Source organism: Melitaea cinxia, chromosome 16, assembly GCF_905220565.1.
Source record: "Melitaea cinxia chromosome 16, ilMelCinx1.1, whole genome shotgun sequence".
NCBI lineage: Eukaryota > Metazoa > Arthropoda > Insecta > Lepidoptera > Nymphalidae > Melitaea > Melitaea cinxia.
Genome location: NC_059409.1, coordinates 6,184,079 through 6,200,545, shown reverse-complemented (window position 1 = coordinate 6,200,545; position 16,467 = coordinate 6,184,079). Strand labels below are relative to the sequence as shown.

General features: G+C 37.3%; 1 protein-coding gene and 1 long non-coding RNA gene across 2 annotated transcripts in view; both read right to left on the bottom strand.

Annotated features, from left to right (window-relative positions):
* LOC123661233 (sortilin-related receptor-like) overlaps positions 1 to 16,467 on the bottom strand; it is a 60,060-nt gene continuing 43,593 nt past the window's right edge. Inside the window, exons 11-25 of the mRNA XM_045596220.1 lie at positions 16,234 to 16,452; positions 15,520 to 15,844; positions 14,870 to 15,084; positions 13,134 to 13,295; positions 11,998 to 12,164; positions 11,565 to 11,680; positions 10,517 to 10,731; positions 9,248 to 9,485; positions 8,674 to 8,931; positions 4,270 to 4,405; positions 3,328 to 3,430; positions 2,643 to 2,798; positions 2,012 to 2,157; positions 1,168 to 1,373; positions 1 to 607 (exon numbers count right to left, since the gene is read on the bottom strand). Of these exons, the coding sequence (XP_045452176.1) occupies positions 270 to 607; positions 1,168 to 1,373; positions 2,012 to 2,157; positions 2,643 to 2,798; positions 3,328 to 3,430; positions 4,270 to 4,405; positions 8,674 to 8,931; positions 9,248 to 9,485; positions 10,517 to 10,731; positions 11,565 to 11,680; positions 11,998 to 12,164; positions 13,134 to 13,295; positions 14,870 to 15,084; positions 15,520 to 15,844; positions 16,234 to 16,452 (3,000 nt within the window). The 3' untranslated portion in view covers positions 1 to 269. The remainder of the gene's footprint in view (positions 608 to 1,167; positions 1,374 to 2,011; positions 2,158 to 2,642; positions 2,799 to 3,327; positions 3,431 to 4,269; positions 4,406 to 8,673; positions 8,932 to 9,247; positions 9,486 to 10,516; positions 10,732 to 11,564; positions 11,681 to 11,997; positions 12,165 to 13,133; positions 13,296 to 14,869; positions 15,085 to 15,519; positions 15,845 to 16,233; positions 16,453 to 16,467) is intronic.
* Positions 11,577 to 12,182, bottom strand: LOC123660881. The gene is made up of 2 exons (XR_006744266.1): positions 11,998 to 12,182; positions 11,577 to 11,680 (listed from the first exon to the last, which is right to left on the bottom strand). It is a non-coding gene; the product is annotated as an uncharacterized LOC123660881 (long non-coding RNA).

Sequence of the window (16,467 nt, the reverse complement as noted above, 5' to 3'; positions counted from 1 at the left end):
TGAATTATTTTTTCGAAATATTATCTTTTTTAATAGTCTTTATGAGAGCAACAGAATCCTCAATAATTATATTTAGAATCACTGTCTATCTGTACGTTTGTTCTCGCGTCTTGTAAAATCTGCTGTATAAAATTAAAATGGTCCAACTTAAAATCTGAGCAAGTATCTCTATAAACATAGTGTACATCTATAAACTATATTGATGGTGTTTGTGCGAGGTGGTGCAGTGTCGTTTTTTTTCCTATCGCGTCGTACAGTTTGGTAGTTGGTTAGTCACGTCGTGTCATGTCATGTCGTGCCGTGTCATGTCGTGTCGTGCCGTGTCGTGCCGTATCGTGCCGTGTCGTGTCGTGTCGTGTCGCATCGTGTCGTGTTGCGTCGCGTCGTGTGCCGTCGCGGCCGCGTGACGCACCGTGGTCGATGGTGGCCTGCCCGCGGCGCGAGTCGTAGCGCGGCGTGGCGCCCCGCGCGGGCGAGTGCGCCAGGCGGCGCGCGCGCGCCACGCGCAGCAGCGCGGCGCCCGCCAGCAGCGCCAGCAGCGCGCCCGCGCCCGCCGCCCACCACGTGCTGGCGCTCCACGTGCGCGCCTCCGCGCTCGCCTCCGCGCCTGCGGAAACGCCTGCTTTAGACGCCTGATCGAATCGAGGAGTGCGTGCAAATGCGTCATTTATATGCCACACAGTATTTTTTAAATCAGAGGATGAATGTGAGTTCTAGTTTCACAAAATCCTATCAATATTAATAAATATATAGTAATTAATCTGATTTTTTTAAACGCCGTTACATAGTAGATATTTCCTTAATAAAGGAAAAAAGGCCTTTGGTACATTAATTATAATTAATTTATTAAAAACGATTATAATTTTAATTTGTAAAATGACAACTTAAAACTGCTTATCCCAATTGAATTAAGAATTTTTATGTTTGTCCTAAGAAACTAAGATACAGCCCAGTCAAACTAAGAGTCAGCCCAGGGTAAAGTGAGAGTGGTCGATGAAACTTCTATACTTCATTCATGGTACTCAACTTTATGGACACATATATGCGCATACGAGGGACGTTGGAGTAGTATCTACTGCCATAATGAGTGGGAAGAAATCTACTTAATTGTCACAATATAACATTTTATAAAAGACGGGACCACATATAGAAGATAATAACACCTACCTTCCATACTGAGCACTTCGCTCAAATCACTGTAGTATCCTTCCTCGTTGACTGCGCGTACGCTCACGTACAACGGCCCGCTCGGCTTGCTGTCCGCCGTCATTATGAGCGGGGAGAACTCCGCTTCCGCCGACTTTATATCATCCGTTATTTGAACGAGGTCTTCTGGTATCTCTTTTTGTGATACTAGGATTTGGAATTTATGTCTGAAAAATTATATATATTGAAAAATGAAATGAACACTATCGAACACAAAAATAGTTAAATAATTAAACAAGCGAACGTTTTTAATTATTTATAAAATTTATATGTTAACGAGATAATAAGTTAATAAGCAACATCTTCCAAGCATAATAATGATGAGTCATTTATAAGAAAATAATACTTTCTTAATTAATCCCTATATGGGGCAGGCATAAATCGTTAACATAAAATATTTAATACAACCTACTAAATTGACAAACACATAATACTAAAAGTTTTCAATAAAAATACATAAACTAAAGTAATCAGCATTTGTGTAAATTCTCCCTTAAACCGTAGATAGAGAAGTAGAACTGACGCAACTTGACTTCTCTAATGTAGTATGATCACTATTTATTATTGGTTGGCAAAAGCGTAAATAACACTCCTTCATCGAGCGAGAGACAGCGGGATATACCCTGCTCGAAAGCTGGAGCAACCCGTCTGAGGTGCCTCAACCTTACAGGAGATCACAGCTAAATAGCATTGCTCTTAATTAGTGATTGCATCGTGGTGGATTAAGCTCCAATCCTTCTTCTACATGGAGAAAGAGGCCTAGGGCCAGCAGCGAGCGTCAAGCACAACATAGCGGACGCCGTACTTGCGCTGCGAGCTGTTGTCGTCGGGGTGCTGCCAGCTGACCATGACGTGTCCGTTGGGCGACAGCCACGCCATGACGGCGCGCGGCGGCTGCACGGCGCCGCTGCGGAACACGCCGCACGAGGCCGCCGCGCCGCGAGCCGTCGCCTTGTTTATGCGGAAATTATTGTTAATCTGTGTATCTTATTTTCTCAAATGTTTCAAGTGAATTATATTCTATTTTTTTTTTTTTTTGAGAAATACATTCTAAAGTCATAAATAAAGCTTCGAAAAGCATACCGTCTAAAAATCTGGCGTAACAGATGGCATAAATGCAATATAGAAAAGTACGGTATCTCTTATCATAAACATAGTAGAATTTTTCAAAAAACTATTGATTGACAATTACAAATAGTAATGTTTTATTTTTTTTCAAACCAAAAAAAAACTTTAGTTTACAAGAATAATACACATTACTAGTGATAACTCAAAAACTACTTATCAGTTCAAATTTAAATGGAACCACACAACAACACCAGCTTTCGATAAAAAAATAGAATCATCAAAATCTCTACACAGTAAAAAGTCAGATTGAGACTCGGTTAGATTATAATTATTGAAGTCGTTTGAAAATGACATTATATGTAATATTAGTGTACTAAATAAATGTTTTGAGCGCTCACATGTACGCAGACGTTGAACCGCGCGCCCAGCGGCACGTCTCGCAACACGTGCGACAGCGACACGTTCCGACTGGCGCGCAGCTCGTAGCGACTCACTCTCGAGTGTGTCAGCTCCGTTATATCCAGCTAATAATAATAATAAATCTTTATTTCATGTAACTATGGACACAAGACACATTTTTTTGCCATTATATAATAATATTTACAGTTCATAGAACAAAAACAAATAAAAAATTTATAGGTATTAACACAGATATTGAGCGCTCCGCGACAAAATTCGAAAACAGAAATTACCTTTATAATAAAAAAAATAAGTATTTAAGCACTCATTATATATCCATATACATAAAATTGCTTACGCTATCAGTATTATTTGTAGCTATTTCGTCATAAGTAAACTCATGAAGTCAATTAGTACCAAAGGTTTAGCGCCCCTGGAGAAAAGGAAAGAAGCTAATCACGAAAGGCGCGCGAATGATAGTTATGGCGCCAAGTACGACTGACCAGTCACTGAACAAAATATTACCCGACCCCCGTGCAGGTGTTCTTCACAGGTTGAATTGGAATTTATAGACCACGTCTCGACGACATAAAAATTATTTTATTAGAACTTTATTTAAAGTTTGAGAGTAACCATATTATAACATAAACTTACCCTATAAGCTACTGGTTCACTAATACTGTTGCAGTTTGCAGTCCATGAGATATTTAGTTCCTTATTTTCGTTGTAGACAACGTTCAAGTCCTTAATGGGCGCCCTGTAGAGATATAAGAATTCTAAGTTATTACAGTTTGTAAAAAGATCTAAAACCTGAGAATCGAGATAATTATATTCGTCATTTCAAATTTGTTTCATTGTTAGTAACATTTTTCCTTTGGTTGTATTAAAATAACCATTTGTTTTACTTAGGAAACAACCGTCTTTAATGCTAAAGCTTAATTTTTTTTTGGACCTGTATAAACTTTACTTGCCATCATTTGCTTCTGTATATTTTGATGCTATTAAATTATTTGTGTGTCCTTTTATATAATGTATTTAATATAATTAATGTAATTTAAAGACTCAAATGAGCAATGTTCACTACTTATCGCTCGCTATACATACTTCATAAATTCTTCAGCACATGAGTTACTTAACTAGTTTGCCCAAGAAAGTTTAAATATTCGTTATAGAAGGAACTTTACCCATCTGCTTAATGGATGATTATTATTTAATATTTATTTTTATATATTAGAAAAATAATCACGAAAGGGTTTCCTAAAAAATCCTGTCCAGACTATATTTATTTCAAAATTGAAAAATTCCTCTTTATTTAAAAAATATACCTACGAGTTATGAGTAAGTTGAATACCTACAGTCAGTTTGAAACCTTTATAAAATACAATTAAATAATTTTCTTTACTAATTTATATCGTATTTTCTTTACTAAAATAAGAAGATAATTAATTAATATTTATCCATTAAGCAGATGGGTGTAGATCACGTCTAGTTCGTATCTCAGACTATTACGTTTGCTGAAATTTGATAACATAACATTTAGCGATTCATTTTAGAAGACACGTTGAGAATGTGAGAGTACGTTAGGTGTGGTCGTACTTAGGATTCTCTCTGGTGAGGATTTCCTTGGGAGCGGCCAGCGGCCCGCCTCGCAGCGCGGCCGAGAACACGTACGTCTCGCACGCCTGCAGGCCGCCGACCAGCACGCTCGTGTTGCGGGTTATGATGCGGGTGTCTGCAAACATTGCTATATATACCATCGCAAAAATTTAACCTACAAATTGTACCAATACACCTCGCCTAAATTCGATCTAAATCACACAGTTTCGAAGGAGCATAAATTAATTTTTTTTTTTTCTTCAACTCTGTTGACAGTACAAACACTGGCTCAGCTGGCTCATGTGTGTAATAAAAGCATATCGCACCCTTAATAAAACAAAGATGTAACTCAAAAATCGCAATTTGTGGGAATTGGCGTTTGAAGTTTAGCACTTTTTCCGCATTGTGTTTGATTAAAGATTACCAATTATTTGTAATGCTCTTAATGACTTTTACTATTGATATCAGTAGTTTAAAGTACAGAGATTAATAGAATAATAGAAAAACAACTGTGTTAAAATCTATGATAGCTGTAAAATGGAGATGAAAAAAAAGTTCCGACTTAAATCTCTTTATGCCAAAAATTACTTAATATTTTAGGTAGTATTTCAAAAAAATTCTCTTTAGTATTAAAACATAACAAAAAGTTTTAAAAATAAATCACAATATTTCGTTTTATGATTATTTAATTTTAATTATGACGTTGTATGTACTAATGCATCATTTTTTTATAAAACGAAAACGCAAATTTATCACCTTTTTTTTTAAATTAAACAAATTTTTATGAATCATCTGATATTTATATATCTCTTTATGGCTACAAATATTGTTTTTTAAACAAAACAAAAACTATATACTATTATAAGAATTAGGTACAATTAGTTTCCAGTAAATATCTCCTAAAATCACAAATAATTACTAACCACAAATAATCTAATATATAAAGTTCTCGTGTCGCGATGTGTGTAGTTAAACTCCTCCGAAACGGCAAGACCGATTCACACGAAATTTTTTGTTTTTGCTCATTGTTTGAATTATCATATGATACACATAGATCACACTGACCTTTTTTTGGTTGGTGAAACCCTAAGTTAAATACCGTCGGAATCAATATTTTCTGCACATTTGAATGTACATTTTTCGGTACATGTATCTTTTATAAAACGAGCTAGATTTGTTTACGAGCTTTTGACACTGACGTATAATAATATGATTGGTCTATGTTTCTGAGCCGTTTTGCTCTAATTTGATGCCATTTTTCAACGTTTAGTGACCTTTTGCGGCCCCTACACATATTTGTACCACTGAGCTTCTTAAAGCCGCAGAGCAACCTGCCCTAAAAGACTTGGCAAGACTCTTTAACACTGACATCCACCTAGGTACTACGTCGGAGTTGTGATCCTGAAATGTGGTGGTGTTGTTCTTTAGGAGAGGCGTTAAGTCTCTGCTGAAGAATTACAGACCGATCTCACTTCTGAGTCACGTATATAAGCTGTTTTCGAGGGTAGTTTCGAATCGTCTCGCCATAAGACTCGACGAATCCCAACCACCAGAGCAGGTTGGGTTTCGAAATGGCTACAACACCGTAGACCACATCCATACTGTTCGGCAGATTATTCAAAAGACAGAGACATATAATCAGCCGCTGTCTATGGAATTTATGGACTGCGAGAAAGCCTTCAACTCTGTCGAGACCTGGGCTGTCCTGGACTCTCTGCAGAGATGAGGGAAGAGAGGGGTAAGACAGCAAGATGTAATATCACCGAAACTGTTTACCACTGCGCTGGAGGATATCTTTAAGACCTTGGATTGGGGGGAACAAGGCATCAACGTCAACGGTGAATACATCTCTCACCTTCGTTTCGCCGACGATATCGTCATCTTTGCGGACACGTTAGATGAGTTAGGCCAAATGCTAGCCGGTCAAAACGAGTCCTCTCGACGTGTCGTTCTCTGTATGAACTTGGACAAAACGAAAGTTATGTCTAACAACCAAGTCATACCGAGACAGGTATCGGTTGATGGTACCCTTCTCTTATATTTACTTAGGCCATACTATCCAACTAGGCCGCAACAACTTTGAGAAGGAGGCCGATAGGAGGATTCGGTGGGGCTGGGCGGCATTTGGCAGGCTTCGTCGAGTTTTCACTTCGAAGATTCCGCAATGCTCGAAGACAAAAGTCTTCGAGCAACACGTCCTGCCTGTGTTAACATACCGAGCCGAGACATGGACACTGACGAAGGGACTGGTCCACAAATATAAAGTCCCTCAACGTACAATGGAACTGGCCATGCTTGGGGTTTCCCTCAAAGATAGGATTAGAAACGAGACTACCGCGAGAGAACGAAAGTATCCGACATAGCCCACAGAATTAGCAAGTTGAAGTGGCAGTAGGCTGGTCATCTGTGTCGCAGGACCGGTGGCTGTTGGAGCAGACGCGTCCTGGACTGTGTTTGCCAAGACGCGGTCTCTACGACCGCGTCTTGGCAAACACAGTGTGTGACGTCCTCTGGCCCGTTGGACCGACGATCTACGTAAGATTGCCGGTGTGTCTAGCGCGAACTTGGGGAGGCCTATGTCCAGCAGTGCATTGCAATAGGCTGAACTGACTGACAGATATTTGGTTTATTATTGCAGTCAGAGTCAGAAGAACTTTGCTTTTCAAACATAAAATTTCTTCTGTTGACAGGCTTATTAAACAATTTTTTAAAATCTACAGTGGATCGTCGTCACTCAGGTCGACGTCATTTAGATCTGTGTATACTGGAAAAATATTTTAACTGGCCACACTATTGTAATTTCGTCGCTCTCTCAGCTGAATTTGCTGCCTCTCAGTATTTTGTGGTGAATTGGTGTAAGACGTCTTTTCTTGACAATCCGTTGTAACGTTTTGTGGGCCAGGGTTTTGGGTAGGCATTGAACTATTGAAGCTCTAGAGATGAATCGGAACTAGATGAAGATGATCTTAAAGACGAACTAGAGGACTGTAAATGGCTAGTATTATTTAGGTGTCATTTTTCTCGTCAACTCATAAGTGACAGTAAAATATTGAGTCGGTGTCATCATTTTCGTCAGCTCTTCAGTTACATTTTTGGGCTCTGGAGATGTATATATTTTGTTGATTTTCCTCTTCAACCTGCATAACTTCTTTAGTCTAAAATAACAATAATTCATAACGCTGTAGTATATTTTAAGGATGAATAATAATTATAATTGTTTAACGTCAAAATAGCAGGATTGTTGAATGACAATGATCTATTGTCGTTTTGCCGTAAAAGAGTAACAATCATCCATCCATACGTCATCCTCATAAACTTTCACATTTATTACAGTAATCAGATGAAAAAAAAAATATAACTTATTACACTATTATTATATTACTTAAAAAGCCGACTGGTGGCGGGATAACCATCCAACTGCTGGCTTTGAAATACACAGGCCGAAGACGGGCAGAAGCGTCTTCGGTGCGACAAAGCCAGCCCTGCGCTCACCAACCCGCCTGCCCAGCGTGGTGACCATGGGCAAAACACTTAAGTTCACGCTATTTTTGGCGTAAGCTTGTGGAGGCCTATGTCCAGCAGTGGACTGTATAGGTTGTAATGATACACTATTATGTTTATCTTATAACTTTTACGCTCGATACGCTGTAACTCTTCATTGTGGTGTTCAGTTTCTGAATGTGGTATTAAACTTAAAAAAAATTGTGAGCTCTAAGACGACACCATTTTCAAAACCTATACAAATAAGCACAACAGTTACAAGTTATTCTTAACTTTTACACGAAAAGGGAATTAATGTTGAAAGTTTTTTGAAGTAAACAAAAGTAACTTTTATAAACAGCCTTATTTATTACAATAAAGTGATACTTAATCAATTACTCCAACAACTAAGGCATATATTTCAATATAAAACTGAAGTGTTAGGCGTTAACTTTGTAAAATTTGTCAATTTTTAAAACAAAACCGAAGTAAATCCAAATGTTACACATCATCATTAAATGCGTTTTCTGAGAGAATGAAGTATCACAAAAATTATCTTTTTAGTTTTAAATAATAAAATATTCCATATTTACCTTTTAATCTAATACCGAATTATTTGATGTTACTCAAAACGACAGCACTTCAATCTCCGCTCACTGCCGATGCATCTCTGAATCACGCCACTTTATAAGAACTGACTTGTCAGCTCCAGTTGATAGAAAAGAGAGCAACAATCCCGTATTTCCCTGTATCTTATAGTTAAAACGCTGGAGTCAAAGTCTACCTATTCTTTACGCGACGAAGACGCGTTTTATTGTAAAACCTCCAAATTCACAAATTTTGAGTTACATCTTTGTTTTATTAAAGGTGCGATATGCAGAAGCATACAATATATTCCGTTTGAAATGAATTCTTATAACTTACCATTAGTCCTCCAGTTCCTAATATGAGCGTAATGCACTTCATATTCGAGCTCCTTGTTCTTGTACCGTTCAGCGATAGGTGGCGACCAGGACAGTTGTACGGTTGTACGTTCTTTCTTTAATAACATCACTGTAACGTTGAGCGTTTCGTCCGGAATTCCCTCCGTGATGTAAGGTATCGTGAACGACTCGCCGACTGTCGTGTTCTTGTACGCCATTATGTCGATATATATTTTCACACCGGGAGGAAGGTGGGTGACTGGAATGTGACATTATTCTTATTTTTTTACAAGATTTTTTATGTATAAAGTGGACTAAGCAATATTGTCTATCTGACTAGCTCTAATGCTTCCCCTAGATAGATAAAGAGATCCAGAGTAATGGGATGTTACAGGCTGAATCAATCTATCAAAAAATGAACTAGACAATTTGGTCTCTATGACTCTAATAATAACCGATATTTTTCTATCGAAACATTTGCATACTTTAATCTTTAAATATGTATATTTTAATACGTTAATGATTAAAGTTTTTATTGAAATAGACATAAAATTAAGTAATAAAATAAAACATACTATTAGCTTTGTTATCCTTAGTCTTAATGACATCCATCTTCGGATACTGTATGGGCAGTCTCGTCTGTACTATGTAGCCGTCAACGCCTCTCAACTTATGCCACTGCAGAGATACCGCGCTGGGCGACAAGCGGCTCATACTGGCATTCACGATGTAATCCACGTCTCCGAGATCATCGAACGTTAACGTCACGATTTCTGAAGGATCGGATGTATATGCGTTGTTTGATGCCGTTACCTGAAACATATATAATTGATTACTGGTATGTTTTACCATTTTCCAACATACAAGACATCCATGGAACTTACAAGGAAAAATTGTCGTGTTTATCTGGTTTTTTAAATGTAGAGACTGGTTGTGTAGAATATACTTATATTTGCAAACGATTTAGTACATAGTTTTAGATAAAATAACAAACATTTATTATATATATTAAATACTATTTACTACTACTTATGTTTGAGTTTATTAAATCCTGGTACTTACTTATTATCGTTATAAATCTATTACGTCGAAAAATATTGATTTATTTATTTACTAGCGGCCCGGTTTCGCTCGTTTGAAAAAAACTATCAGTGTTCCTCTACTATATTATGCATTATTATACATATAAACCTTCCTCTGGAATCACTCTATTCACTAAAAAAACCGCATCAAAATCCGTTACGTAGTTTTGAAGACGTAAGCATACAGACAGCGGGAAGCGACTTTATTTTTTACTATGTAATGATACTCTACTGACTACTTTATTGCACAATATATTTTGTAGACTTCTTTTTTTTTGTTATTTCTTGCATATTTTATGTTACATGTATTGTTTCTGGTCGTACAATAAAGTATATTTGTATTTGTACATTAAAGAATTGTACAAAGGTGGGTTTCTACGAGAAATAGAATTTCTTTCCATATGCGTTTCTTTAGTCGTATGCGGCATATTTTATTATTATTTAATATTAATATTTCATTATTTATCGTCGTTTTTTGGGATAAAAAATTGTAATGGACGGTTACAAATGAGTCACTTGCCAGAGTAGATTTTATATTAAGATAAAGTAAAATTTTAAAAAGCTCTAGATTTTTTTTCACGTGGCACGTGATCAATAACTATTACGGAACACCCTCATTAGAAGGAACGCAAGTTATACTGTCTGACTCCTAACTGTGCTCCTTCGAATGGGATCAAACTGCGCGAACGTGCTAGTCGCGTAAATACGGGTATGGAATACGCAGACTAGAGAGCAAAAGCAAATGAGAAAGAGCGAACGCACCCAGAAGGAGTAGTTGGAGCCCGGCTCGAAGTAGCCCTGGATGACGACGGAGCGCTCGGAGGCGCGCACGAGCACGTCGGCGGGCGGCAGCGGCGGCGCGCGCGACACCGTGTAGTGCAGCAGCGCGCCCGCCGCGCGCGCCGGCGCGTCCCACCACAGCTGCACGCGCCGCCCCGCCAGCTGGCGCGCCGACACGCGCGCCGGCGGCGACGGCTCTGGGGGGAGATCGGTCAGACTAACGAGTGCGAGCTAGTGAGCTGCCGCGCGGGCCGGGCCCGGCGCTGCGCGTGGCAGAGTAAGAGTAAATGGCCTTTTACTCTACTACATTCTTTTTTGGAAACTTTTTTACCCGACTACCGCAAAGCCAAAAGGAGGGTTATAATTTTAGCATTATATGCATCTATCTATGTATGTATACATGAATATATATATGTATGAATATATATATAAATTATCCTTCCCAGGGGTATTTATAGGTTTAATATAAAAAGAAGTTTGTTTTTTTTTTCTTGTGTTTTTTCTTTTATTTTATTTTTTCACGTTTGTTATTTTAAATTTTAAACGGATGGATGGTCGTAATTGGCCTTTTTGATTATATTTCATTCTAGTTTGTTTTATAATTTTTTCTGTGCTGTGTACCATCCCTTGTAAATAAATAAATAAATAAATATGTATGTATGTCTGTAAGCGTCTTAATTGTCCGCTGGTTATCGGCTATATGGCGACCTCTAAAAGACAATGTTACGTACTTTTTTTTTTTGTCATAGACGGGTTTCATTTTAACTTTCTTTATCTTGTTTCATTTTTTTATCCGATTTTAATAATCCTTTTTAATACTGTCATCCTCGTTTAGATATTAATTCAGTGAACAAGTTTTACCTTTGGTTTATTTTTGCTATTTATTTCACGTAATGTATATATTTATTACAATTATATTTAAATCATAATTGTAGTTGAATAACTATTATTATATTTAATATTCAAATATTTTATTACAATATTATAATACAGCTTATCGTCTAAAAATAATAGAAATAATTAGACTCACTTCCTTCACCCGTTTTGGTCGTAACATATTTCATCGAAGGGTAAACCTTATTCGATTTACTGTCCTGAACATATACAGTCACATTGTAATCTGTATATGGTTCCAAATCCGTGAACCTAAAAGAAAAACATCAAAAAATGATTGCGCAACTTACGATACCTAAAACTTTACCGTAATACCACAATCGATTTAACAATATACAATAAAAATTAAGAAATTTTTAAATTTAAAGCATTCAAATAAATGAAAAAAAAAAATTATAGCGTTCTTTACATAACATCACACAATATTCTAGTAAAAAAGCTTTTTTATTGATACCCATCCCTTCTTATGGATCTGACTCAGTCTGAACTAGATTTTTGTTTCAATAATAATAATTTCAAAAATAAATTGATACCTGAAATAAAGAATTGTTTATTTAAAATGTTCTTACCTGTAAACGCTATCGTTAGTCCAAGTCATGTTCTTCCAAATACCATCGCTGACTTTAGCAATCGAAGGTAGAAAACTGTACAGGACTGATTTCTGCTGAGCCAGCCAGCAAGATATTAGGAAACTTGAAGAATTGATAGAGGTCTGATCCACTCCGATGCTGATGAACTGATGAATAAAAAAAATATTGGATATTAAAAAGAAAATATGCATACATAACGTTTTAATTATTTTACAAAAGGAAGTTCTTTCAATATTTTTCAATATTACGCAAGTAGATATAAAATAGATAAATATTTCTTATATTCATGTTTATATTTATCGTGTAACCATTATACAATTATTACGTTCGTGCTTAGTATTTAAAAGTAAAGAATTAACGTGGACGAGATGACCGACAACGTGGTGAAGACAGTGTGTGTACACTGGTTCGCAGACACTTTCCGCCAACCAAATTTTCTCCCGAAGCCTTGGATCTAATGCGGCGGAGGCGCGATTATTAATTATAATTTGTTTGTGTTTGGGTTGTATGGAAGAAATTGCTAAATAGGCATAAGCCCGCCCATTCTACTTCACAGTCTGTAAATATTTTTTTAAATGTGTTTATTGTTTAAAATGTAGTTGTGGTGTACAATAAAGTATAAATAAATAAATAAATAAAAATTTAAGTTCTTAGCTACAGTAAATAGCGTGATTTCTCAGAATTTTCGGAACCAATGGAAGTTTAAGAAAAAGAACAATTTATTAAATATTTAATGATACAGTTTTAGTTTTGTACAGTAGCTAACCTGATAATCGTTAGACAATGTTTTTTCACGTGATAAAGTCTTATAAATCGATGAACACCGGCTGCACGCACGAAAAAGTGTCACGTTCCGTCTGATCCTGAGTGCAAGCGAGAGCGCGAAACAAGCGATAGAGAGGCATGATCGGCCCAAGCGTTAGCTTGTGACACATTTATCTTTCTTCTCGCGTAACGTCTTAGCTAGTTGTTCTAAATAATTTTATTCAATTCATAAAAGTATGCAATTTTTCATTAATATTTCTTTATGACGTTATCAAGCACAACTATCGTTCTTAAACCAAATTTACAGATAACCAATTATTTTATATATAAAGTAGTCAAAGAGATCAAACCTGATAGAATTGCGTCTGCTTGGTCTCGCTGGTACAGTTCGCCTCGTCGCTTCCATCGTAACAGTCCTGGTGACCGTTGCACACCTTCACTTGCCACAAGCACTTCCGGCCGTCGTCGCATTGGAAGTAACGCGACGGACAGCTTCCACTGATCTTATGTTTCTGATACAATATAATATTTTTTGAGTCCGTAAATCCTACTAACACAGAGGAACAGTCTTGTTTAGTAAACAAATATGGCGTACTTCCGACCCCAGACTATAGAGTAATATTGTAAGTATAGTAAAGTGACACAAAGAGCAAATGAATAAACAATATAAATAAGCCATAGACGAAAGTTAAATTCATTTTATGTTCAAATATTTAACGCTGACATATTGCTAAAATTATTTCATAACCTAATAATATAGTGAATATTTTTGCTAAGAATTAGTAGAGGTACAGAATTACGAAAGAAGAAAAATATTAATCGAGCACCGAGCATAAAAGGCAAAAAAATTATATTTCGTTTATGTAAAAAGATCGGTAAAAAGACGTCAAAAATAAAATTTACAACAAAATAAATAATAATAAATACGCCTGTGTCTAGAAAAAAAAAGTCGACTCTATTAGTATTATTGTCACATTATTTGTATTCACTATGAATACGCTCTCTATAACATCTAAACAAAAGGATTGATAACACTGTTTCTCACATAGCTCTCATTGGGTAATCTTAAGTCTCATCCTAAATTCCTAAATTTTCCTCTGAACTAGAGTACTTTTATGCCAGTGCTATGTGCTATACTTTTATATTATATGGGATAGTGTTAAAAATGTTCAGGGTGAAATTGACATTCAGAAATAATATTCATAATATAAAATAAAACCTTTACAATAAAGACTTTACTATAAAAGATTGACATTTGTAATATTTTGTTAGCATTTTTTACGTTGAACATTAAAAAAAAAAAAAAAAAAAAAAAAAAAAAAAAAAAAAAAAAAAAAAAAAAAAAAAAAAAAAAAAAAAAAACAATGTTTAAAACATAATAACAAATCGCTTTACAGAAACGTTGTTTTATAACTTATTAACAAGGTAAAAATAGTAAAGGCGAAAATTTAAAATATAGCTTTACCTATATTTATATAGGTAAAGCTTATATAACACGGCCTATTTTATCGCTCACTGTTCATTCACTTATACTCATTCACCTCTAAAAATATTATGACCACATCCCTATTTACCTTATAAAAAGAGGATATCGAAATGTCATATTCAAAAATATTAATTATCTGTACTCTCGAAATTTTTATTTTAATAGTTTTTATGTGTTTAAAATGATAAATTGATATTTCTTTTTCGTGAAATAAATAGTAAATTGAGTTTTACAAATATCTGTAAGTTAATGTTTTGTGAAAGCGAGTGATAAATGCGGAAAAAACGTGAATTATTTATTGACAGGGATTTGTTTACTAAATAAGGCAGTTCCAAAAAAATAGACTTTAGATAAACACATATCCATATAGTAATAGATATTTGTAGCGACATCTATCGCGCGGCATACAACCTAGAGAAACTGACGTATCCTACATCGCGCTATCAAAGTTATCAAAGTGATTGAGTATATATACAAGATCCCGACAACAACCGTCGGGCCAGTAGACACAATAACCGTCTGGTCGGAGGATCCTCCCTTTTCGATGGCCGACGTGATTCTTCGTAGTGCAAATATATAAATGTACAGTGTGCAGCGTACCGCGCCGCAGTAGGCCTCGTCGCTGCGGTCGGCGCAGTCGGGCGCGCCGTCGCACAGCTGCGCGTGGCGCACGCAGGCGCGGCCGTCGGCGCACGGCGTGCTGTCGGCGGCGCAGCGCTCGGGCGCGCGCGGCGCCGCGGGGCACGCGCGCTCGTCCGCGCCGTCCGGGCAGTCCGCCATCTGGTCGCACGCCCACGACAGCGGGATGCACACGCCTGCGGGCAGGGAAGTCACTTCACTTTACTTCACTTTTTTTTATACCACTAGATCGACAAATAAGCGTACGGCTGATGGTAAGTGATTACCGTAGCTTACAGACAACCCTGCAACACCAGAAGCATCGCAAGCGCGTTGCCGACCCAATCCCCAATCCCCCCAGGAGCTCTGGTCACCTCACTCACCAACAGGAACACAATACTGCTTGAAAACAGTATTATTTAGCTGTGATCTTCTGTAAGGTCGAGGTACTACCCCAGTCGAGCTGCTCCATATTTTGAGCAGGAAATTCCTGCTGTGCGAGTCAATTTGCGACTCCGTTACATGCGGAGCGAATACGTACACTGACTGATTGACTGATTCATTATCTTTCTGATTTGTTATTACGATTAACTAAATATGGAGATAACTAAATATAAGAATATCTTACTTACCGGGAGCACAGGTGAACTGATTCTTGGAACATTTGTGTTTAGTCGCGTCGTGTTCCGGACTGACGACTGGTTTCTCGGGAACGACCAATCCACAGCCCGATTCGTCAGAATTGTCTCCGCAGTCGTTGATACCGTCACATCGCCACCAATATGGTAAGCAGTTACCGTTGTCACATTTAAACATCCAGTCTAAACATGAACCGTTGTTGGTGAAAATAGGTGGTTCGGTGGTAGATCGCGGTAGCAACTTGGAATGACCAATAGATTTGCAATTAATCTCGTCGAAAGAATCTACGTCGCTACAATCATTTTCACCATCGCAAACCTGTAGGACAATTTTTTTTTTTTTAAACAATTGCGAAAATATTCATAATAGGTTTAAAGCGATAATAGTAAAAATTTGCAGTCTGTGACTCGATTATACAAGTCAGATTTGTAGTTCTGTGCTAGAATACGCAACTCAGTTTTTGTATAGGTTCATATTGTAGCAAAGTTGAGCATAGCAGTCATGGCCAATTTACTACTGTAGAAAAGAAACACAGTCGTATATCGCCTCCCGTCACATCACTTATCTTCTTCCGCTCAGCTACAACTCCTGTCTTTTATTCAAAAACCTAATTACCAACTATTCAAATCATCAAACCGTCTCATGTTCGTTAGTAACAACGTTTCAACATTTCGTTTCGTAAGTAACATAGTATCCCTAACACTTACCCAGGACATAAAGATGCACTTTCCGCTCGGACACCTGAACATGTAGGGCGCGCAAGATGAGTTCCTACACTTGTCCTCGGTCTCGTCGTCCCCTCCAGGGCAGTCGCGTTCCCCGTCACACACCCACGAGTCCGGGATGCAAGAAGGATTCGTATCATCGTTGCAGCGGAACGCGTGCATGTCACAACTCATCGTCTCGGGACGTTTTGGTAGATTTTGCTGCAAACAACAAAC